The sequence below is a fragment of the Ranitomeya imitator genome, chromosome 3, assembly GCF_032444005.1.
Source record: "Ranitomeya imitator isolate aRanImi1 chromosome 3, aRanImi1.pri, whole genome shotgun sequence".
NCBI lineage: Eukaryota > Metazoa > Chordata > Amphibia > Anura > Dendrobatidae > Ranitomeya > Ranitomeya imitator.
In genome coordinates, this window is record NC_091284.1 from 78,924,432 (window position 1) to 78,951,690 (window position 27,259).

At 41.7% G+C, this 27,259-nt stretch overlaps 1 protein-coding gene across 2 annotated transcripts in view; it reads left to right on the plus strand.

The window, feature by feature from the left end:
• The window catches only part of EPHA6 (EPH receptor A6), a 1,249,313-nt gene that overhangs the window by 130,861 nt on the left and 1,091,193 nt on the right, over positions 1-27,259 (plus strand). For both annotated transcript variants that reach the window (XM_069760991.1, XM_069760992.1), the window contains exon 2: positions 20,320-20,384. In XM_069760991.1, coding sequence (XP_069617092.1) covers positions 20,320-20,384 — 65 coding nt within the window. The remainder of the gene's footprint in view (positions 1-20,319; positions 20,385-27,259) is intronic.

Consider the following 27,259-nt stretch of genomic DNA (forward strand, 5'->3'; position numbering starts at 1 on the left):
CCTGATGGTTCCCAGGGTCTGAAGGAGAGGAAACTCTCCTTCAGGCCCTGGGATCCATAAGGATGTGTAAAATAAAGAATTAAAATAAAAAATATTGATATATTCACCTCTCCGGCGGCCCCTGGACATCACGCTGGTAACCGGCCGGCTTCTTTGTTTAAAATGAGCGCCTTTAGGACCTGCGAATGACGTCGCGGCTTCTGATTGGTCGCGTGCCGCTCATGTGACCGCCACGCAACCAATCAGAAGCCGCAACGTCATTCGCAGGTCCTTAATTCCTAGAATTAGGAGTTTAGTGAATGAGAATGACGTCGCGGCTTCTGATTGGTCGCGTGGCGGTCACATGAGCGGCACGCGACCACTCAGAAGCCGCGACGTTATTCGCAGGTCCTAAAGGCGCTCATTTTAAACAAAGAAGCCTGCCGGTTACCAGCGTGATGTTCAGGGGCCGCCGGAGAGGTGAATATATCAATATTTTTTATTTTAATTCTTTATTTTACACATCCCTATGGAACCGATACCGATACCCGATACCACAAAAGTATCGGATCTCGGTATCGGAATTCCGATACCGCAAGTATCGGCCGATACCCGATACTTGCGGTATCGGAATGCTCAACACTAGTCATTAGTCTTTTGGATCCATGTGTAACTGTTGGGTAAAGGTGTTGTTAATGTTTTTTACAGATCTATATATATATAAAGTTGAGTGTATGTATGTTTATGTATAGAGCCTCGCCCACTCCACATAACCACGCCCACTCCACATAGCAGGCACAGGCCACATCTTGCTCTGTCCTGTCTAGATTGAAGTTGCTCCTGTGAGGCATGATGTCAATGGAAAGTGAGGAGCCTCATGGATACAGATGTGAGGGGCAAATTGAGAGATGTGAGGTGCTGCTGCAGTATGAGGCTGTGTATAGAGAAGAGTGAGGCGCTGCAGGTGGAGGCTGTGTATAGAGAAGAGTGAGGCGCTGAAGGTGGAGGCTGTGTATAAGGCCACATTCACACTAGCAGCATTTGGTCAGTATTTTACCTCAGTATTTATAAGCCAAAACCACAATTGGCAGAAAAATACAGAAGTGGCTCCGTGTTTCTAAAAAACTTTTCCTCTGATTGTTTTACTCCAAGTTTTAGCTTACAAATACTGAGGTAAAAATACTGACCAAATAACGTGTGAACGAGGTCTAATACAGGGGATTACACACAGGTATATACTATATATACTTTATACAGGAGGAGATGACATACAGATATATACTATATACAGGAGGAGATGACATACAGATATATACTATATATACTATATACAGGAGGAGATAACACACAGGTATATATTATATACAGGAGGAGATGACATACAGGTATATACTATACTAGATGGTGGCCTGATTCTAACGCATCGGGTATTCTAGAATATGCATGTCCACGTAGTATATTGCACAGCCCACGTATTATATTGCCCAGCCACGTAGTATATTGCCCAGCCACATAGTATATTGCCCAGCCACGTAGTATATTTCCCAGCCAGGTAGTATATTGCCCAGCCACGTAGTATATTGCCCAGTCACATACTATATTGCCCAGCCACATAGTATATTGCCCAGTCACGTATTATGTTGCCCAGTCACGTACTATATTGCCCAGCCACATAGTATATTGCCCAGGCACGTAGTATAGTGCCCAGCCACATAGTATGTTGCCCAGTCACGTAGTATATTGCCCAGCCACATAGTATATTGCCCAGTCACGTAGCATATTGCCCAATCACGTAGTATATTGCCCAGTCATAGCCAATAGGACAATTCTTACGCATGAAGAGGATTTGCTCATTGGATCGAATGTTCGAGGCCCAGGCTCGTGACCTCTCCAGCAGGTTCCGGGAGAGGGGGTACAGCAACAGGAACATTAAACAGGGTTATCTGCGGGCCAAGAGAGTACCCAGAGAACAACTTCTCTGTACCACAAGAACTAGGTCAAAAGGTGAACAGCCCATACGCTTCATCACAACATTTAATGACCAGTGGGGGTCCATCCGGAACATCCTGTTTAAGCATTGGTCTATTCTTAAGACGGAACCAACTTTAAAAAAACTGATTCCAGACTACCCTCTCCTCACAGCGAGAAGGGGTAGAAATTTAAAAGATATCTTGACTAAGAGTCATTACGTGGCAGTACCACCAACCCCCTTTGGGCCAACTAAACAGAGATGGGGTTTTTTCCCATGTGGATCATGCATGGCTTGCCATAATTTTACAAGAGCAACGTCCTTCATATCGGCGAGTGGTGACAAAGAGTATCGGATCACGAATTACATTACGTGTAATACCACCTATGTGGTGTACTACGCCGTCTGTGCCTGTAACTTGATTTATGTGGGACTCACGTCTCGCGAGCTTAGGGTTAGGACAAGAGAGCACGTGCGGGACATCGTTGCTGCTAAAAATGCGGTAGATCTAGCTGAACTTAAGACGATCCCTCGGCACTTCAGGCTGCGCCATGGCTGTGACCCGGCTTCCTTTAAGGTACGGGGTATTGACCGGGTGCATTGTGGCATCAGAGGGGGTGATCGTAAACGGATCCTGGCGCGGTTGGAGTGCCGATGGATCGTTACTTTGGGCACGATGTCTCCTCACGGGCTCAATGAACAGCTGTCCTTTACCTCCTTCCTTTAACAGTAATTGTAGACACATATGTGCATGTTTTTTTATTTAGTTGAGGGCTGCATCTCCTTCATGGCTCCGAAACTTTACGGGGCCGATTTGGTTTGTCGGCATTTATAACATACATACATATGCATTGCGTCAATTGTCTATTGGCAGGCTAGGGATTTCTAACGCTGCTATTGTTCTCCTGCGTGCTGGGTTGTTGCATTTTAATCACTTTTTTTTGTTTTATTTCTTATTTTCTTCAGTGACAGGAGGGGTTAGGTTTCTTGTACCTTTGCTTTTTATCCCTTCTGGTTACTATGGATGGACGTGGCCGGATTTTTGGATCGCAACAAGCAAATACATCTGCATATGGTCTGTGTGGGAGCATTAGAATTGGTGGAGCGTACGAACTCTGGACCAGAATAATAATGGACCATTCGAAACCAACGACTTTCTCCTAATACGTATTATATTGATTTATATGCTCTGCATCTATTGTTTTGACACTAGTTATATATGCTCTGGTTCCCCCTTTTTTCGTTTTGCCTCTTCCTTTCCCTTTTTCTTTTCTTAATTCCCCTCGCTTCTATCTGTTTCTCCTTTTTCCCCCCCTGTCATTGAAAGAAAAAACCTTTTGCAATTGTTCTACGTCTTTTTGTGTCACATTACCGCAGTTTCTTGTACCCACTGCTTGCCCACACTCTATCCAGTACTAAATATGGTTGCCGCGCCGCGCGCCTGCGCGGTGTGGTCTCTGGTATGCCCGCGTCGCTGAAGGCATCCTTAGGACCTGGCGCGGGTCTTTGACGTCACAGGAAATGTTTTTCCTCGACCCGCGCCGAGGCCCGGATGGCCGGATGTGACGTCGGGCGCTGGTGACGGCACTGCGCATGCGCCGCATCTGGCGCGGCATCATCGGTACAATTGAGGCGTCGCCCGGTTCGGGTATTTAAACCGGGTATGGGTGGTGGGCACAGTATGGTCCCCTGAGGAAGCCATCGTCGCGAAACGCGCGTTGGGGCCCTATTTGTCAGTCTGCCGTGGTCTCTCCATATCCTTCTCCCACATGGGTAAGCACTAAGCACTTTTGTACGCTATGTTATGAGTATAGTAACCCCAGTGTTACCTGCTGGGGCACACGTATATGCAGGCTCCCTATGTAACCATCTTGTCTTTTTGACTGAGGGATGTATGATTACAACTTACTCTGATTTTTTGTACATATGGATGGACTCATTTTTCGGCAGATTGATTTTGTTTTTAATGTGTTTTTTCCCCTGTCTTTTTGTCATGCTTGTACACATTTTGGCTTTTTAGCCGTTTTTGTATTATCTAATGAGCTGATTGTCTAATAAAATACCCACTCTGGAATACTATTTTGGTACTTAGGCTCTATTACTACATTCTTCTTAAATGAGGGCATACTCCTGTTCTCTTGTAGGTTGTCTATATTGCCCAGTCATGTAGTATTTTGCACAGCCCGCGTAGTATATTGCACAGCCCGCGTAGTATATTGCCCAGCCCACGTAGTATATTGCCCAGCCCACGTAGTATATTGCACAGCCCGCGTAGTATATTGCCCAGCGCGCGTAGTACATTGCACAGCCCACGTAGCATATTGCCCAACCCATGTAGTATATTGCACAGCCCACGTAGTATATTGCCCAGCCCGCGTAGTATATTGTCCTGCCCGCATAGTATATTGCACAGCCCGCGTAGTATATTGCCCAGCGCGCGTAGTATATTGCCCAGCTCGCGTAGTATATTGCACAGCCCATGTAGTATATTGCACAGCCCGTGTAGTATATTGCACAGCCCATGTAGTATATTGCCCAGCCCGCGTAGTATATTGTCCAGCGCGCGTAGTATATTGCCCAGCCCACGTAGTACATTGCCGAGCCCGCGTAGTATAATGCCCAGCCGGTGTATTACCGTATATTGCACAGCCCACGTAGTTTACAGCAATGTGGGCATCATATCCCTGTTAAAAAAAAGAATTAAAATAAAAAATAGTTATATACTCACCTTCGTTGGCCCCTGGATCCAGGAAGCGTTTACCGACGCTCCTCGCGCGCTCTGGTCTCAAGTGTGGATTGCGGTCTTGCGAAATGATGACGTAACGATCTCGCAAGATCGCCACGTCATCATCTCGCGAGATCGCAATGCATGGACCGGTCACCGGAGCGTTGCGAGGAGCGGGAAAGGCGCCGGAAGGTGAGTATATGATGATTTTTTTTATTTTTTTATTATTTTTAACATTAGATCTTTTTACTATTGATGCTGTATAGGCAGCATCAATAGTAAAAAAATTGGTCACACAGGGTTAATAGCAGCATTAATGGAGTGCGTTACACCGTGGCATAACGCAGTCCATTAACGCTGCCATTAACCCTGTGTGAGCGCTGACTGGAGTGGTGTGGAGCAGGCACTGACTACGGGGAGGAAGGAGCGGCCATGTTGCGCCCGTCGCTGATTGGTCGTGGCAATGGTCATGAGCGTTTTGCCACGACCAATCAGCGACTTGGATTTCCATGACAGATAGAGGCCGCGACCAATGAATATCCGTGACAGAAAGACAGAAAGACAGACAAGACAGACGGAAGTGACCCTTAGACAATTATATAGTAGATACAGGAGCAGATGACATACAGGTATAGACAGGAGGCGATGACATACAGGCACTGTATATGCTATATATACTTTATACAGTAGGAGATGACACACAGGTATATACTATATACAGGGGGAGATGACATACAGGTATAAACTATATACAGGAGGAGATGACATACAAGTATATACTATATATACTATATACAGGAGGAGATGACACAGATATTTACTATACATACTATATACAGGAGGAGATGACATACAGGTATATACTATATATACTGTATACAGGAGGAGATGACACACAGGTATGTACTATATACAGGAGGAGATGACATACAGGTATATACTATATACAGGAGGAGATGACACACAGGTATATACTATATACAGGGGAGATGACTTACAGGTATATACTACAGTATATAGAGGAGGAGATAACACACAGGTATATATTATATACAGGAGGAGATGACATACAGGTATATACTATATACTATATACAGGAGGAGATGACATAAAGGTATATACTATATATAATATATACAGGAGGAGATGACACACAGGTATATACTATATACAGGAGGAGATGACACACAGGTATATACTATAAACAGGAGCAGATGACTTACAGGTATATACTATATATATTATATACAGGAGGAGCTGACACACATGTACATACTATATACAGGAGGAGATGACATACAGGTATATACTATATATACTATATACAGGAGGAGATGACACACAGGTATATGCTATATACAGGAGGAGATGACATACAGGTATATACTATATATACTATATACAGGAGGAGATGACACACAGGTATATACTATATACAGGAGGAGATGACATACAGGTATATACTATATATACTATATACAGGAGGAGATGACATACAGTATATACTATATACAGGAGGAGATGACACACAGGTATATACTATATACAGGAGCAGATGACTTACAGGTATATACTATATATTTTATATACAGGAGGAGCTGACACACATGTACATACTATATACAGGAGGAGATGGCACACAGGTATATACTATATACAGGAGGATATGGCACACAGGTATATACTATATACAGGAGGAGATGACAGACAGGTATATTCTATATACATGAGCAGATGACACACAGGTATACACTATATACAGGGGAGATGACATGCAGGTATATAAAATAATTGTATAGTATGATTGTCTGAATGAACCCTTTATGTGATGCTTAGTGTTGAGCGATACCTTCCAATATTCAAAGGTATCGGTATCGGATGGTATCGGTCGATATCTAAAAAATATCGGATGTCGCCGATACCGATACCCGATACCAATGCAAGTCAATGGGACACAAATATCGGAAGTGATCCTGGATGTTTCCCAGGGTCTGAAGGAGAGGAAACTCTCCTTCAGACCCTGGGATCCATATTCATGTAAAAAATAAAGAATAAAAATAAAAAATATGGATATACTCACCCCTCCGATGAACCCTGGCTGTCACCGCTGCGAGCGTCTGCCTCCGTCCCTAAGAATGCAGTGAGTGAAGGGCCTTCGATGACGTCGCGGTCAGGTGACTGGTCACCTGACCGCACACGTGACCGTGACGTCATCGAAGGTCCTTCACTCTCTGCATTCTTAGGAACGGAGGCAGACGCTCGCAGCGGTGACAGCCAGGGTTCGCCGGAGGGGTGAGTATATCCATATTTTTTAATTTTTATTCTTTATTTTTTACATGAATATGTATCCCAGGGCCTGAAGGAGAGTCTCCTCTCCTCCAGACCCTGGGAACCATACGCACCGCACATGCCAATTCCGATTTCCGATATCGCAAAAATATTGGAACTCGGTATCGGAATTCCGATACAGCAAATATCAGCCGATACCCGATACTTGCAGTATCGGAATGCTCAACACTAGTGATGCTGTGTTATATGCTGATTGTGCACTTTGCGGTTTCGGTTGTTGGGAATGGAAGACCTTAGTGCTTCACAGTGCCAAAATACAATGTCATAGTGGCTGGCAGTGAAAATGACTGGTTTCTCATCTTGATACAGGAAAGATATATCTTTGTACCATGGTTTCTCATCTGTCAACTAAAAAAAAGAGGTGTTAATGTTTGGGTGAGACCGAGAGTTAGACGTTAACTTGGAAAGGGTATTGGTTAATGGGCATTGCTAATAGGATAACCTGAGACCAGCTGATCAATCAAACATTAGTTTGGTACCAATAAGCATAGTGCTGTCAAAAAGATCGGTTCAGAAAAATTGCTGGATCTGAACGTTTTCATTTGTGAAATGTCTACTATATGGAGGCCAAAGCAGATTGTTAATCTGAGAAGAAACAGAGGGTTGAGGGCCAAAGAGGCTTGTTAACCTAGAGAGCAAAACTGGGTTGGAGGTCAAAGCAGCTAATTCCCAGCAAGAGTAGAGCAGTGGACAGAATGTAGGATTTGGTGACAAATGGCCTATGAAGACACTGAACAGTGGATTACTGGGTGTGTTCTTAGGAGACCCATTGATGGAAGGTGTAGAATATATTGCTGAGTAAGGTCAGGATACATAATTGGGAAGGAGATGGAGAACCTTTGACCACCTTCCCACGCCTTAACATGTTTACATTGCATCACGGTTTTGATGCCCAAATTGAAATGCTGCCTAGTCATGTGCTAAAATACATTTGTAAAAATAATAATCATTATTTTATGTGAACTTATGTTGTCCGATTATGCTTTTTTCTTTGAAATTGTGCAGTTATTACCTTCATTTTTACAATTCTTTTTATAGTGATTTAACTTTTTACAGTGGATGTTGGTTCCTTTTTTATTTTAATCAGAATATGTGTGTTGTAACCAATGCAGAAAAATCACAGTTTAGCTATAATAAAAGTTATGAATTGAACTACACTACTTAAGAACACAGTGAAAAATCAAAGAAGCAAATTACAGACATTACTAGAACTGCAGCTCTTTGGTTTCCTTAGTCAATTTCGACTGTGCTTTCTTAACGGAGAAATTGATGGAAAATATATTTTAAGCTTCTCTGACAATTTGACTCCTCAGCCATGTGATGTCATTAATGTTCTGCCATAATGATTTGTGGATCTCTTCTAAGTATGATGACAGCACTTATCTGCAATATTTCTTCATTGTATTGTATATATGTTTGTAATGATAAGTGTTTGGAAAAGAAGGATGTGTGAGAAAAATGTTTTAGCTTGTTTTTTTATCTTGATAAATGTCTGTTATACATTGTGTTTTTATTATAAGTGTATACAAGTATTTAACCTTACTATTCATATAAAACAAAGAATGGTGTAGAAAAACCACAATAGAAATTTATGGTACAAAATTTTATGGAAAATAATAAAAAATAATTACAAAATGACAAATGTTTTTGATCAAAAATAGCATTAAAACCATTCCATTCATGACAAGGTGACTCTGATTGGGACGGTCCTACTCTGTCTAATATTAAAAACCTTAGCATGTGTCAAAGTTGACCTAAGTGTGTGAATTAAGGTACCTTCACACTCAGCGACGCTGCAGCGATACCGACAACGATGTCGATCGCTGCAGCGTCGCTGTTTGGTCGCTGGAGAGCTGTCACACAGACAGCTCTCCAGCGACCAACGATCCCGAAGTCCCCTGGTAACCAGGGTAAACATCGGGTTACTAAGCGCAGGGCCGTGCTTAGTAACCCGATGTTTACCCTGGTTACCAGCGTAAACGTAAAAAAAAAAACACTACATACTTACCTTCTGCTGTCTGTCCCCGGCGCTGTGCTTTCCTGCACTGACTGTGAGCACAGCGGCTGGAAAGCAGAGCGGTGACTTCACCGCTGTGCCTTCCGGCTGGCCGGCACTCACAGCCAGAGCAGAGAAGCACAGCGCCGGGGACAGACTGAAAATGTTGTTTTGTGCAGGGATGTCACAGGGTTATACGGATGCCCTGTCTCGCACCCATATGGTGTAACAAGTGTTCAACCCCACAGGTATGAACAGAGGGGGAGGATATGTGAGGCATTGACTCATGTCACGGTAGGGGTCGCTGTTAGTGTTGCGCATTCCGATACTGCAAATATCGGGTATCGGCCGATATTTGCTGTATCGGAATTCCGATACTGAGTTCCGATATTTTTGCGATATCGGAAATCGGAATCGGAAGTTCCTATAAGTTCCCAGTCATCTTCGGCGTGTGCAGTGCGTATGGTTCCCAGGGTCTGGAGGAGAGGAGACTCTCCTTCAGGCCCTGGGATTCATATTCATGTAAAAAATAAAGAATACAAATAAAAAATATGGATATACTCACCCCTCCGATGGACCCTGGCTGTCACCGCTGCGACAGCCAGGGTTCGTCGGAGGGGTGAGTATATCCATATTTTTTATTTTTATTCTTTGTTTTTTACATGAAAATGGATCCCAGGACCTGAAGGAGAGTTTCCTCTCCTTCAGACCCTGGGAACCATCCAGGATCACTTCCGATATTTGTGTCCCATTGACTTGCATTGGTATCGGGTATCGGTATCGGCGATATCCGATATTTTTTGGATATCGGCCGATACCATCCGATACGATACCTTTGAATATCGGAAGGTATCGCTCAACACTAGTCGCTGTGTGTTCTCCCCAGGTTGTGCATGGAGACAGATGAAGTCCATAGGTGTGCGTGGCAGTCACAGATTTCCGGTCCGGTTTGTTTGTTAAAAACCCTGCAGTAAGGGGTATAGTTGTTTCAGGTGTATCGTCAGTGTCAGTCTAGTGTGTGCGCTGCTGTGCAGAGCAGAGGCCTGCAGAGCACTGGCTGTGTGTGTGAAGCAGCACAGGCCAGCGGAGCCAGCAGCTATGACAGCTGTATAGCCTGGCACCTGCAGCGTACACAACGATGCAAGTCATCCAGGGTCTTGGATGTGGACAGTCCTGTGCCTGGAGGTGAAGCGGAGGTGGATGTCCTGTGCCCGAAAGAGGACTGGCATGTGTAACGATTGCAAACAGGTGGATATGGTGCCCGGCTGCTATCCGGAGGATATCCTGTGCTGTGTACAGTTGTGTGAGTAAGGAGACTGTGATACAGCGGTGAAGGACACCCACGGGAACTAGTCAGAGGAGGACTGGCATGTGTAGTGTCTGCAACATGTAAAGCTGTGTGTTTGGAGACTTTAATATATATATATATATATATATTATATATTTTTACTTTAATATACTATACTTACCCATATACTTGTACAAGTTAGCTAAATTTTGCTCTAAGCAATTAATCTTGATTCAGTCACTGAGATTATTATTTTTTGGCCAAGACACACCTTACCATAAGATGTACCCCAGATTTTGATAACAGAAAATGGGAAAATAATTTTTCCTACTGATTCAATCTTCCCTGGTGGTGTGAAGTGGAGAAGTCATTATTATTAATTTTAATGCACTAGGGTAGGATAGTGAGGTAAATAATCTATTGTTAGTGTTTTTCTGCTGTGTATTATAAATGCACAGCTCTACTACATATACATATATAGACACACACAGCTCTGCTTCATGCACATATATAGACACACACAGCTCTGCTACATGCACATATAGACACACAGCTCTGCTACATGCACATATAGACACAGCTCTGCTACATGCACATATAGACTCACAGCTCTGCTACATGCACATATACACACACAGCTCTGCTACATGCACATATACACACACAGCTCTGCTACATGCACATATAGACACAGCACTGCTACATGCACATATAGACACACAGCTCTGCTACATGCACATACAGACACACAGCACTGCTACATGCACATATAGACACACAGCTCTGCTACATGCGCATATAAACACACAGCTCTGCTACATGCACATATAGACACACAGCACTGCTACATGCACATATAGACACACAGCACTGCTACATGCACATATAGACACACAGCTCTGCTACATGCACATACAGACACACAGCACTGCTACATGCACATATAGACACACAGCACTGCTACATGCACATATAGACACACAGCTCTGCTACATGCACATATAAACACACAACACTGCTTCATGCGCATATAGACACACAACTCTGTTACATACACATATAGACACACAGCTCTGCTACATGCACATATAGACACACAGCTCTGCTACATGCACATATAGACACACAGCTCTGCAACATGCATATATAGACACACAGCTCTGCTACATGCACATATAGACACACAGCTCTGCTACGTGCACATATAGACACACAGCTCTGCTACATGCACATATAGACACACAGCTCTGTTACATGCACATATAGACACACAGCTCTGCTACATGCACATATAGACACACAGCTCTGCTACATGCACATATAGACACACAGCTCTGCTACATGCACATATAGAAACACAGCTCTGCAACATGCATATATAGACACACAGCTCTGCTACATGCACATATAGACACAGCTCTGCTACATGCACATATAGACACACAGCTCTGCTACATGCACATATAGACACACAGCACTGCTACATGCACATATAGACACACAGCTCTGCTACATGCACATATAAACACACAACACTGCTTCATGCGCATATAGACACACAACTCTGTTACATACACATATAGACACACAGCTCTGCTACATGCACATATAGACACACAGCTCTGCTACATGCACATATAGACACACAGCTCTGCAACATGCATATATAGACACACAGCTCTGCTACATGCACATATAGACACACAGCTCTGCTACGTGCACATATAGACACACAGCTCTGCTACATGCACATATAGACACACAGCTCTGTTACATGCACATATAGACACACAGCTCTGCTACATGCACATATAGACACACAGCTCTGCTACATGCACATATAGACACACAGCTCTGCTACATGCACATATAGAAACACAGCTCTGCAACATGCATATATAGACACACAGCTCTGCTACATGCACATATAGACACAGCTCTGCTACATGCACATATAGACACACAGCTCTGCTACATGCACATATAGACACACAGCTCTGCTACATGCACATATAGACACACAGCTCTGCTACATGCACATATAGACACACAGCTCTGCTACATGCTCATATAGACACACAGCTCTGCTACATACACATTTGCACATACTGTACATTACCACATGATCACATGATTTGGAAGGTCTTTGAGTTAATCGAGTGAGAGGTCCTTCAGCTTCTCAGCTCGTGCAGCCTCCATTCAGGTTCCGGTAGCTTCCTACACTGATCTGCACCAATCACATAGATGAGTGTTGAGGAGAAAAAGAGAGAGCAGTTCTCTCTGTGATTGGGAAGGATGATGTGTCAACATCCTTCTCCATTACAGGAAACTGCCTCCAGACTATAAAACATGCACACATTTTAGCAAGTGTTTTATACTTAAAAAGTGCACCTTATAGCTCGACAAATACTGTATATGCCATTCACATATACTGTATCTCCAATTCCAATTTAATACACTGCAGGCTAAAAAAATAAAATAAAAACTTTATGTGAAATCGCCATACAAGTGATAAAACTATTGCCATATAAACATATAATGAGTCTTATTACGCACAATAATATTGAATACTCGCAAACACTACTTAATCAAGAAAATTACAGGCAACTAGGCTCAAAAAAGAAAGTTTTCTCACCAAGATCTCTCCCCGTGCTATTTCCTAAAACATAGACTATCATGATAGGCAATTGACCTTATGTTTCCTCCTCCAGGGTTTGATGATTTTTATTATTAGAACATCTATTTTGCATTCCAAAGTAAACCATAGTAAACCTTTGTTCTAACGTTATAAAATTACGTTAAAATTACTCTCCTTTGTGTTTATTCACTGGTAGAGTTTAGTTTCATCTGAAAATATTGAAACTCTACTTTGTATGCTCTCTAGAAGGTCATTAATAAATATATAAAAATAGAGGGCCCAATACTGACCTCTTTGGCACCCCACTGTTTACTGTGACCCAATCCAAGTGTGTTCCATTAACCCCCTTCTGTTTCCCATCTCTGAGCCAGTTGTTAACCCACCTAGTCCTCTAGTCAAATTGCTCTCATTTTACATACCAACCTTTTATGTGGCAGTGTATAAAACGCCTTTGAAATGTCATAGACAACACCCACAAATTTACCCTGTTCCAGTTTAGAACTGACTGTACCTCCTCATAGAAGCTGATCAGATTAGATTGACAGGAAAGATCCCTCATAAACCCATGTTGATGTTGGGTCATAAGGTTATTTTTATTAAGCTACTCGAGTATATCATTTCCCAGAAAACACTCAAAGATTTTACTCACATAAGAGTTTAAACATACTGGCCTATAATTTCCAGGCTCAGATTTTATCCCCTTTTTTAATATTGTCACCACATTTGCTATGCGCCAGTACTGTGGTACAGACCCTGCATAATTTAATTCTTGAATATTAGATATTTTGGTCAACCGTGATACTTAATTCCTACAGTATTCCACCTGAGCCCAATGATTTGTCTACCATTTTTGAGATGGTTCCATACGTCTTACTGGTATAAGCCATTGACATTTAAGGGAGAGTTTATGATATCCCTGATCATATCATCTGTTGTGAAATTTTCTGGAGTGTACAGTATATTTTAGAGAACAAGGTGCTTAGTAAATTGGCTTTTCCCTCATCCTCCTCCAATATTTCCCTCAGGTTATTTTTGATGCGTTTAGCGCTATTGCCCCAACTCTCCCATACACAGGAATGCTCGCTCTACTCAAGTGAGGCCTGGATGTCTTCCTGGAGCAGAACAATATTGTATCATACAATTATTAGGTTCTGTAGAAGGACGTAGATCTGGGGATTCATTATGATGGAATATAGGCTGAACTGGATGGACAAATGTCTTTTTTCGGCCTTACTAAGTTACTATGTTACTATGTTATCTATGAGAAAGCCGCTGCCGGACATCTCTGGCGGCAGCTTATCTCTTAAAGAACAAATGGACTGTCAATCCAAAATCAGACATGCCACATCCTTTCTTCGCCAACAATCCTCTGTTGGGTGCCCCTGTACACATCATAACGCATTTCCCTCCACCTTGTCTAGTATTTTTGGTAGGTAGATAGGTTTCTGAATACATACAGTGAAATTATAGGCAAGAAAAATCGACTGTAGGCTGCCTCAAGCTAAGGCTAGGGTCACATTGCGTTAGTGCAATCCGTTTAGCGCTAGCGGATTGCGCTAACGCAATGTTTTCTATGGGGCTGCGGTCGGGGTCGCGGTAACGTCCCCGCTCTCGCAGATCCCCGATCTGCGAGAGCGGGGAACGGACCACGGGCGCGCCTCGGACGCTGCAAGCAGCGTCCGCGGCGCGCCAGGAATCACCGGCGCGTCGCTAGCGCGTGCCGAACATGGCACGCGCTAGTGAAGCGCGTTCCCATTAGCGTGAATGGGCGCGTTAACGGCCGCGTTGCACGGCGTTAATTTCGCCGTGCAACGCTGTCCGTTTAACGCGGTCCCATAACGCAATGGGAACCCAGCCTAAGAAAGACGCCACTTTGGCTGTTTTTTTATATGAATAAATATACTGATGAACTAGTTAATGCAACTACAAAGATAAAAATAGGTATTTTATAGTGAAATTCAATGAACCCGTTGTGGCTTGTATGCACATTGTCATAGAGATAAATTTACATAAAAATGTAATGTGTTATATTGTGTAAAATATGTTCTACACATATGTTAATTAAACCACTTACTTTTGTAATGCAGTGTAAAAGATTGCTTACTTGCTTTGTGTAAATCCCAATATTTTATAAGAACCTCTCTCTAGCAGCCAAAGGTAATCTTAGGGTTTCCAATCAGATCCCTGCATGGAGCAATGAGCCTCCTGGGTACCTTTTTATATAAAAGAGAAGGAAAACAATCATTGCTGTAGTTAAAAAAAATTGCAATTAGCAGAGCTGCGAATATAATGATATAATAGAAATTTAAGCAGTTTATTGTATTTAATTATTGCAATGATACAGGCAACTAAATTATAGTGTTCTACCTATTACTCTGATAAGTTCTATTAGACAAAATGTGTCACAAACGATGACTAGAAAATTACATTTACCGGTGGAAATAGAAAAATCTGGAGGAATTGAATTTCTGGAAATACTTTTATTTTCTTATTGTTTCCTTTCAAAGTGTCAAAGCTAATTAAAGGGGTTTTCCAGTCTCAAAGATTGGAGCATAAATCAGTTTTGTTCCTTAATTGCTTCACCTTCTAAAAACTTTTGAAGAGTCATGGCTGGATGTGACTGTCTTGCCTATTGGAACGGCTTTCCCAAAGAGGAAACAATTTTCCTGTCAGTCATTATGGTATATAAAGTGCAAAAATTACTAGTGTCAAAGATGGAAACACTGAATTTAATAAAACTCTAAAAAATGTGTCAAAGCATATTCGTACTTATTATATGTCTGATATCTAAATTATTAAAATATATTTACAAAAAATGCTTTCAGTGTTACACTATTTCCACAATGTCATTATTATTCACAAGGAACAGTAAATACATACTTATTGTTAATATACAGACCAAGTGTAAGAAAAAGTTTTTATTTTTTTAACTTTTGTGTTTTTTTCATATCTATATGTCCCTCTCTGCATCCGGCTTTCAATCATGGAGGTGTGGGCAGTGCGGCTGTCACGAATCATAAAGGGATTCTTGACAAGTCTCGGTCTGCTGGAATTTAAATGTAGTTTTTTTCCTTTGGTCCAGCAAGCGTTAATGTCAGTCTCTTGCTGGCAGCTTCTTTTAGGCTGGCCAGCTGATGTTGGTTGATAACCACTCCCACCTTCCTTTAAATAGTCACTTGACCCATCAGCTGATTGTCAGTTATAGAGTTACTTCTATGCAGACCAACTAGGTGTGTGGAGTTCTCCTTTGACTGCAGTATTGTCGCTATTGGAGTCCTGTTTACCATGTGCCATTTAGTTTGCTGCTGTGGAGCATAGCAGCAGATTCAGAACTGAGTTGTATTCTATAGTTCTATTCTATTCTATAAAGCAGATAGATGAAGCTGCAACCCATAATGAGGTCCTGGTTATGGGGGACTTTAACTACCCGGATATTAACTGGGAAACAGAAACCTGTGAAACCCATAAAGGCAACAGGTTTCTGCTAATAACCAAGAAAAATTATCTTTCACAATTGGTGCAGAATCCAACCAGAGGAGCAGCACTTTTAGACCTAATACTATCTAATAGACCTGACAGAATAACAAATCTGCAGGTGGTTGGGCATTTAGGAAATAGCGACCACAATATTGTACAGTTTCACCTGTCTTTCACTAGGGGGACTTGTCAGGGAGTCACAAAAACACTGAACTTTAGGAAGGCAAAGTTTGACCAGCTTAGAGATGCCCTTAATCTGGTAGACTGGGACAATATCCTCAGAAATGAGAATACAGATAATAAATGGGAAATGTTTAAGAACATCCTAAATAGGCAGTGTAAGCGGTTTATACCTTGTGGGAATAAAAGGACTAGAAATAGGAAAAACCCAATGTGGCTAAACAAAGAAGTAAGACAGGCAATTAACAGTAAAAAGAAAGCATTTGCACTACTAAAGCAGGATGGCACCATTGAAGCTCTAAAAAACTATAGGGAGAAAAATACTTTATCTAAAAAACTAATTAAAGCTGCCAAAAAGGAAACAGAGAAGCACATTGCTAAGGAGAGTAAAACTAATCCCAAACTGTTCTTCAACTATATCAATAGTAAAAGAATAAAAACTGAAAATGTAGGCCCCTTAAAAAATAGTGAGGAAAGAATGGTTGTAGATGACGAGGAAAAAGCTAACATATTAAACACCTTCTTCTCCACGGTATTCACGGTGGAAAATGAAATGCTAGGTGAAATCCCAAGAAACAATGAAAACCCTATATTAAGGGTCACCAATCTAACCCAAGAAGAGGTGCGAAACCGGCTAAATAAGATTAAAATAGATAAATCTCCGGGTCCGGATGGCATACACCCACGAGTACTAAGAGAACTAAGTAATGTAATAGATAAACCATTATTTCTTATTTTTAGTGACTCTATAGCGACAGGGTCTGTTCCGCAGGACTGGCACATAGCAAATGTGGTGCCAATATTCAAAAAGGGCTCTAAAAGTGAACCTGGAAATTATAGGCCAGTAAGTCTAACCTCTATTGTTGGTAAAATATTTGAAGGGTTTCTGAGGGATGTTATTCTGGATTATCTCAATGAGAATAACTGTTTAACTCCATATCAGCATGGGTTTATGAGAAATCGCTCCTGTCAAACCAATCTAATCAGTTTTTATGAAGAGGTAAGCTATAGACTGGACCACGGTGAGTCATTGGACGTGGTATATCTCGATTTTTCCAAAGCGTTTGATACCGTGCTGCACAAGAGGTTGGTACACAAAATGAGAATGCTTGGTCTGGGGGAAAATGTGTGTAAATGGGTTAGTAACTGGCTTAGTGATAGAAAGCAGAGGGTGGTTATAAATGGTATAGTCTCTAACTGGGTCGCTGTGACCAGTGGGGTACCGCAGGGGTCAGTATTGGGACCTGTTCTCTTCAACATATTCATTAATGATCTGGTAGAAGGTTTACACAGTAAAATATCGATATTTGCAGATGATACAAAACTATGTAAAGCAGTTAATACAAGAGAAGATAGTATTCTGCTACAGATGGATCTGGATAAGTTGGAAACTTGGGCTGAAAGGTGGCAGATGAGGTTTAACAATGATAAATGTAAGGTTATACACATGGGAAGAGGGAATCAATATCACCATTACACACTGAATGGGAAACCACTGGGTAAATCTGACAGGGAGAAGGACTTGGGGATCCTAGTTAATGATAAACTTACCTGGAGCAGCCAGTGCCAGGCAGCAGCTGCCAAGGCAAACAGGATCATGGGGTGCATTAAAAGAGGTCTGGATACACATGATGAGAGCATTATACTGCCTCTGTACAAATCCCTAGTTAGACCGCACATGGAGTACTGTGTCCAGTTTTGGGCACCGGTGCTCAGGAAGGATATAATGGAACTAGAGAGAGTACAAAGGAGGGCAACAAAATTAATAAAGGGGATGGGAGAACTACAATACCCAGATAGATTAGCGAAATTAGGATTATTTAGTCTAGAAAAAAGACGACTGAGGGGCGATCTAATAACCATGTATAAGTATATAAGGGGACAATACAAATATCTCGCTGAGGATCTGTTTATACCAAGGAAGGTGACGGGCACAAGGGGGCATTCTTTGCGTCTGGAGGAGAGAAGGTTTTTCCACCAACATAGAAGAGGATTCTTTACTGTTAGGGCAGTGAGAATCTGGAATTGCTTGCCTGAGGAGGTGGTGATGGCGAACTCAGTCGAGGGGTTCAAGAGAGGCCTGGATGTCTTCCTGGAGCAGAACAATATTGTATCATACAATTATTAGGTTCTGTAGAAGGACGTAGATCTGGGTATTTATTATGATGGAATATAGGCTGAACTGGATGGACAAATGTCTTTTTTCGGCCTTACTAACTATGTTACTATGTTACTATGTTACTATTTTTCCGGCCCTTGTTTGTCTCTTTCCCTGTGTAATATTACCTGCAGTGGCATCGGTAGCGTCCTTACCGGCCGGTGCATTAGCCAGGGTTAGTAGAGGTGACAGCCAGGGGCTAGACTTGTGAGGGTAGCGGGAGTATGGACTCGCATAGGGCATTAGGGGAGCTTAAGAACAGGCAGAGGGTGCTGTCAAGAGGAGTGAGGAGTCCCATCCCCCATCTCCTTACCATTAGGGTGTTTCTCATCCCATTGTTCGTATAGGCTGTGTCATCCACCAGATTTACCTCTGTTCATTCGTGACAGCGGCTTCAATCACCACTCAGTAACCATGCCCCGGCACTGACAGCCGACTCGGCACTGATGCACTCTAGAGCCTGTTGTCAGTGAGTGCTGAAGCATGGTTACAGCCTCCACTCACTATATACTGATTGATGACTAAAAGCTGGAGGTTACTGGGAGAATTGTAGTTCATTTCCTTCCGGTAGCCAGGCTTTCTGTGCAGGCATCGGGGCAGCTTCAGAATGCTGTTAACCTGCAGATTAACCCCATATCTGCAAGTCAATAGCTTTTTTCACTTAACAGGTTCTCCTTAAGCTAATCTGTTTAGTGTTTAGAATTTACCCTGAATGATTTCACCCTCTGCCATCTACCTCAACATAGCTACCTGTGAGTTTCCTTATAATTGCTCTATTAGCCTATTTTCCAGCAGAGACCAAGAGTCCTGCACTTCACTCTACTCTGCCTGCACAACACAGCATGTACCAACTGGGCATATCAGAGCTGTGTTGTTTTTTTCATGCATGCTACTGACGGAACAATGGAGAAAAACAGCTAATGCTGCATTGTCGATGCATATGGCAGAGGATTATCTTCTGCAGTATGTACCATCAAAATTTCATTTACAGTTTTACGCCACTGATCGGTCAGCAGCAGGCAGCAAACAGCGCTGTTCTGCTTGTGTGAGATCTGCAGTGTTTTGTTGTGCAGAGCAAAGTGCAGGACTGTTGATCTTTGCTGGAAACCAGCTAACAGATCAAAGATGTAACAGCACACATGCAGCTATGCAGATGTAGCTGGGCAAAAATAAAACTGGGCAAACTAGTGTACATGACAATATAGTTCCACAAAGTATAGAGTAGATTAAAAAAATGTAGAATTCACTGTGTGTCAGTTGTAGAGAAATAGCAGAGCTGTGCTGGAAGGCAACAGAGAGAAACTGCACATCCTTAGGGGGGTGATATGTACAAAATGGGTCATATTTAACAATGATTTTATTTGCATAAATGAATATATATGTGCATTATTATATAGCCACATTATGCTTTGGGTAAAAAAAAAGCTTAAAGCTTTTGTGAATACTACAGTGATTTGTAAACTGCAAAAATGAAGGCTAAAGACGAACATAATATTAATAATAATATTGTATAAAGTAAATGGTTGCAATATAGCAATATATTCTTTCTTTTTTCTTCAGTTGTCCTTCTTGACACTACAACAGCAATTGGAGAACTCGGATGGAAGACTTATCCATTAAATGGGGTAAGGAAGCCTTCTTATTTTTAACTATAAAAGTTTCTATTTGGATTCACAAACAAAATCCTTTTCATCTAATTGTATTATGTCTTATCTAAATGGCTGTTTTATGGCTTTGTATCTATGCTGTATATTTAGTGACACAGATGGATTAGATCTCATCCCAGGAGATCAAGAAAATCTGAGCTTCAGTTGTTAAATTTGTTCTATTTATTTTTATTATCGATCAATTCTCCTGATGTCTGCATGTAAGAAGAAAACATGTTTTTGAGAAAAAAAACCATTCTAATGAGATAAAACTATATGGTAAGTGAGTTGGACTGCTTCATATCCTACATGTTGATGCAGGTTAGCTTTTGTATATTATTCTCCAGCATGGTTGCCAACTTGACTTTTAATTTTTTCTGGAGAGCTTATGGAAAAATCACAGACGAACAATATTTTTTACAGACCCATTGTAAAACCATAGTAAAGTATTATTATAATGTGATATGAAGACATTATCTGCAGTCACTGTAAACTGTAAAATGACAATAATTACAGCCAAAATAAACTGTGCACGTGTCTTCAGTTTAAAAACAAAATCACGGACGCCTTAATTTTCTTACGGACAGTGCAAAAAAGTGCATGATTTTTGAAGACATTCCGAGAATTTTGGATGGTTGGCAACCCTGTTCTCCAGTGCTTTGCCAATACAGGATAGTCATATATTTCCAATATAAATCTTACTATCCTCATATAATACATGGATGATTGATGTATCACGATTTCATTGACTTGAAAAAATCCAATGCTGTCAGCGACCAACAAGTTTTAATATAATTTTCCTTGCGTGCGAAAATGACACATACATTCCAGCAATAAATAAGTTGAGTTTTCAGCTTTCAGTGGATGCAGCCATTTAACCCACTGATAATTTTTCTTTCCTTTCATCTTCAATTTATCAGTGCGATTGTTTGAATCCATATGATTTGCAAGATGTTTCTGTTATATTAGCACTATTGTGGGTTACACCAATGTCGTAATAGCAATTCCATGTAGCCCTTGGTGTCCTTCCAGCCCTTTCGGAGCTTGGACCATGGCACTGCCATAGCACAGAATTGCAAATAGAAAGGAAAGGACTCCAGCTCAATGAACAGGTTCTGCTTTATTCAGATGTAATTAATTCAAAGGACATCTAAAATCCGATCCGTCACTACGGCATGCAGCATGCAGCGAGTGCTCCAGCACTTCGGACCATGCACACCCTACAAGTCTACGAGTGCAGACCAATGTACTTGCACAAAAGCAATGGAGAAGATGGAGACATTAAGTTCTCCATCTTCTCCACACCTTTGATAGGATTCTCATATGTGAGAGAATCAGATCACGCTAACTGTTATGATCAGTTGGCCTTGGAGCAGCATGAAATGACCTTCGCTGGAGCAGTGGTAACTTTACTGACCGCAAACCCTGATCCTATCACCGCAACTAGAAGTAGCCGTGGGGTGTGCCTAACCAGACCTAGACACATCGACACAGCCGGAGAACTAAATATCCCTAAAGATGGAAATAGGAAAACTCTCTTGCCTCAGAGTAGACCCCCAAAGGATAGACAGCACCCCACAAATAATGACTGTGAGTAGGAGAGGAAAAGATGCACGCAGACTGAAAACAGGGATAAGCAAAGGAGGCCACTTCTACCTAGAAAGGAAAGGATAGAACAGGATACTATGCGGTCAGCATAAAACACTACGAAATATCCAAAGCAGAAAAATACAAAAACTCCACCAAATCCAACTAGACTGAGAAAAACATCAGGCACAGTCTAGCAGGAACAAAATAGAAACAAGATAGCACAGAAAATAAACACACAGCAGTGTGTCTAAAACAAAATGAAGCAAACACTTAACTTTGCTGAATTGGCAGCAAGGAGGAGAGGCCAGGCAGGACCAACACTTCCAAAGGAACAATGGACAACTGGCAGGGACTAAAGAGTCCTGCAAAGCTATATACCCCAGTCAGCTTTGCAATTAGCAGATACACCTGTCCAATCCTACAGTCCAGGCACAACTGCATTACCCTCTACAACCACTGGAGGAAGCCCAAAAGCAGAATTCACAACAGCTAACTTCACAGTCGGCTCAAACTCCAACAGAGTGAGAGAATATACCGCCGTCTGACCGCAGCCTAAAAGATTAGGAGATGTTTCCTTTTTAACTGCATTTTTACTCAGAATGCTCTTTGGAAACGTTCTGTAAAATAGAAAAAAGGGACTTATAATTCTTCATTCCACTGGATCCGCTTTACAAAAGACTGCATAAAACACTACACTGCTTTTTCAAAAACAACACTGAGTAAAACAATCCTAAACATTTCTGAATTAGGCTATGTGCACCACAAAGTTTTTGGAGCAGAAAATGAGCAGGAACTCTCCAAATCCTCCTCAAAATTTCATAACTCCTCAAATACTTAAGAGTTAATGCTCAGTTTCCACTCCCAAAAACTTGGCAAAAAGACTTAGTGTGCACATAGCCTCAATGAAGTCCAATTACAGTTATGAGGAAAGCTAAGTACACCCTCTTTGAATTTTACAGGACATAATAAAAAAAAGATTTTTAGAGTTTTCGGGGTATAAAATGAGCAGAAACTTCAAGCATTGAAAAAGTTTTGAAATCTCTAGGAGGATTTGGATAACTTCCGCTCAAAAACTCCTCAAAAAACTCTGTGTTCACAAACTCTAAGATTTTCCTACATCAAATATTGTAGAGAGCTGGCAGTTTCCAAACGAAGCAATCAGACAAAAGAACATGTTACTTCTTTTAACCACTGCAGAGGTTCCAATATTGGCATTGACATGCTGTATATTATATCTATTTTTGGCAATGGTTTTGCTGCACTTTATGAGGTGGATTCTGGGCAGAATCCACCAGAAAAAGCTGTTGTGTGCACATACCCTATCACTGTAAAGAGAAGTGGGCCTAAATTCCTCCAGAATGATGTGAGACACTGATAGTCATACAAAAAAACTTAATCTTCAATCCTGCTAAAGGTGCTTCTACAACCTATTACTTAATTTGGCCTACTTAGTTTTCCACACACTGCTTCTGTATTTTCGCCTAATTTTTGATAAATACATTAGACGTGTAATTTGTCCCGTGTTGTTGTTCATTTGAGTTTACATTTAACCAATTTTAACCCCTTCAAGACCCAGCCTATTTTGACCTTAAAGACCTTGCCGTTTTTTGCAATTCTGACCAGTGTCCCTTTATGAGGTAATAACTCAGGAACGCTTCAACGGATCCTAGCGGTTCTGAGATTGTTTTTTCGTGACATATTGGGCTTCATGTTAGTGGTAAATTTAGGTCAATAAATTCTGCATTTATTTGTGATAAACACGGAAATTTGGCGAAAATTTTGAAAATTTCGCAATTTTCACATTTTGAATTTTTATTCTGTTAAACCAGAGAGATATGTGACACAAAATAGTTAATAAATAACATTTCCCACATGTTTACTTTACATCAGCACAATTTTGGAAACAAAATTTTTTTTTGTTAGGAAGTTATAAGGGTTAAAATTCGACCAGCGATTTGTCATTTTTACAACGAAATTTACAAAACCATTTTTTTTAGGGACCACCTCACATTTGAAGTCAGTTTGAGGGGTCTATATGGCTGAAAATACCCAAAAGTGACACCATTCTAAAAACTGCACCCCTCAAGGTACTCAAAACCACATTCAAGAAGTTTATTAACCCTTCAGGTGCTTCACAGAAGCAGAAGCAACATGGAAGGAAAAAATGAACATTTAACTTTTTAGTCACAAAAATTATCTTTTAGCAACAATTTTTTTATTTTCCCAATGGTAAAAGGAGAAACTGAACCACGAAAGTTGTTGTCCAATTTGTCCTGAGTACGCTGATACCTCATATGTGGGGGTAAACCACTGTTTTGGCGCACGGCAGGGCTTGGAAGGGAAGGAGCGCCATTTGACTTTTTGAATCAAAAATTGGCTCCACTCTTTAGCGGACACCATGTCACGTTTGGAGAGCCCCCGTGTGCCTAAAAATTGGAGCTCCCCCACAAGTGACCCCATTTTGGAAACTAGACGCCCCAAGGAACTTATCTAGATGCATAGTGAGCACTTTGAACCCCCAGGTGCTTCACAAATTGATCCGTAAAAATGAAAAAGTACTTTTTTTTCGCAAAAAAATTCTTTTAGACTCAATTTTTTCATTTTCACATGGGCAACAGGATAAAATGGATCCTAAAATGTGTTGGGCAATTTCTCCTGAGTACACCAATACCTCACATGTGGAGGTAAACCACTGTTTGGGCACATGGTAAGGCTCGGAAGGGAAGGAGCGCCATTTGACTTTTTGAATGAAAAATTATTTCCATCGTTAGCGGACACCATGTCGCGTTTGGATAGCTCCTGTGTGCCTAAACATTGGCGCTCCCCCACAAGTGACCCCATTTTGGAAACTAGACCCCCCAAGGAACTAATTTAGATGCCTAGTGAGCACTTTAAACCCTCAGGTGCTTCACAAATTGATCTGTAAAAATGAAAAAGTAATTTTTTTTCACAAAAAAATTATTTTCGCCTCAATTTTTTCATTTTCACATGGGCAGTAGGATAAAATGGATCATAAAATTTGTTGGGCAATTTCTCCCGAGTACGCCGATACCTCATATGTGGGGGTAAACCACTGTTTGGGCACTCGGCAGGGCTCGGAAGAGAAGGCGCGCCATTTGACTTTTTGAATGGAAAATTAGCTCCAATTGTTAGCGGACACCATGTCGCGTTTGGAGAGCCCCTGTGTGCCTAAACATTGGAGCTCCCCCACAAGTGACCCCATTTTGGAAACTAGACCCCCCAAGGAACTTATCTAGATGCATATTGAGCACTTTAAACCCCCAGGTGCTTCACAGAAGTTTATAACGCAGAGCCATGAAAATAAAAAATAATTTTTCTTTCCTCAAAAATGATTTTTTAGCCTGGAATTTCCTATTTTGCCAAGGATAATAGGAGAAATTGGACCCCAAATATTGTTGTCCAGTTTGTCCTGAGTACGCTGATACCCCATATGTGGGGGTAAACCACTGTTTGGGCGCACGGCAGGGCTCGGAAGGGATGGCACGCCATTTGGCTTTTTAAATGGAAAATTAGCTCCAATCATTAGCGGACACCATGTCACGTTTGGAGAGCCCCTGTGTGCCTAAACATTGGAGATCCCCCAGAAATGACACCATTTTAGAAACTAGACCCCCAAAGGAACTAATCTAGATGTGTGGTGAGGACTTTGAACCCCCAAGTGCTTCACAGAAGTTTATAACGCAGAGCCATGAAAATAAAAAAAAAAATTATTTTCTCAAAAATGATCTTTTAGCCTGCAATTTTTTATTTTCCCAAGGGTAACAGGAGAAATTTGACCCCAAAAGTTGTTGTCCAGTTTCTCCTGAGTACGCTGATACCCCATATGTGGGGGTAAATCACTGTTTGGGCACATGCCGGGGCTCGGAAGTGAAGTAGTGACGTTTTGAAATGCAGACTTTGATGGAATGCTCTGTGGGCGTCACGTTGCATTTGCAGAGCCCCTGATGTGGCTTAACAGTAGAAACCCCCCACAAGTGACACCATTTTGGAAACTAGACCCCCAAAGGAACTTATCTAGATGTGTGGTGAGCACTTTGAACCCCCAAGTGCTTCATAGAAGTTTATAATGCAGAGCCGTGAAAATAATAAATACGTTTTCTTTCCTCAAAAATAATTATTTAGCCCAGAATTTTTTAATTTTCCCAAGGGTAACAGGAGAAATTTGACCCCAATATTTGTTGTCCAGTTTCTCCTGAGTATGGTGATACCCCATATGTGGGGGTAAACTACTGTTTGGGCACATGCCGGGGCTTGGAATTGAAGTAGTGACGTTTTGAAATGCAGACTTTGATGGAATGCTCTGCGGGCGTCACGTTGCGTTTGCAGAGCCCCTGATGTGCCTAAACAGTAGAAACCCCCCACAAGTGACCCCATTTTGGAAACTAGACCCTGAAAGGAACTTATCTAGATGTGTGGTGAGCACTTTGAACCCCCAAGTGCTTCATAGAAGTTTATAATGCAGAGCCGTGAAAATAATAAATATACGTTTTCTTTCCTCAAAAATAATTATTTAGCCCAGAATTTTTTATTTTCCCAAGGGTTACAGGAGAAATTGGACCCCAAAAGTTGTTGTCCAGTTTCTCCTGAGTACGCCGATACCCCATATGTGGGGGTAAACCACTGTTTGGGCACACGTCGGGGCTCAGAAGGGAAGTAGTGACTTTTGAAATGCAGACTTTGATGGAATGGTCTGCGGGTGTCACGTTGCGTTTGCAGAGCCCCTGGTGTGCCTAAACAGTAGAAACCCCCCACAAGTGACCCCATTTTAGAAACTAGACCCCCCAAGGAACTTATCTAGATATGTGGTGAGCACTTTGAACCCCCAAGTGCTTCACAGACGTTTACAACGCAGAGCCGTGAAAATAAAAAATCATTTTTCTTTCCTCAAAAATTATGTTTTAGCAAGCATTTTTTTAGATTCACAAGGGTAACAGGAGAAATTGGACCCCAGTAATTGTTGCGCAGTTTGTCCTGAGTATGCTGGTACCCCATATGTGGGGGTAAACCACTGTTTGGGCACACGTCAGGGCTCGGAAGTGAGGGAGCACCATTTGACTTTTTGAATACGAGATTGGCTGGAATCAATGGTGGCGCCATGTTGCGTTTGGAGACCCCTGATGTGCCTAAACAGTGGAAACCCCTCAATTCTAACTCCAACACTAACCCCAACACACCCCTAACCCTAATCCCAACTGTAGCCATAATCCTAATCACAACCCTAACCCCAACACACCCCTAACCAC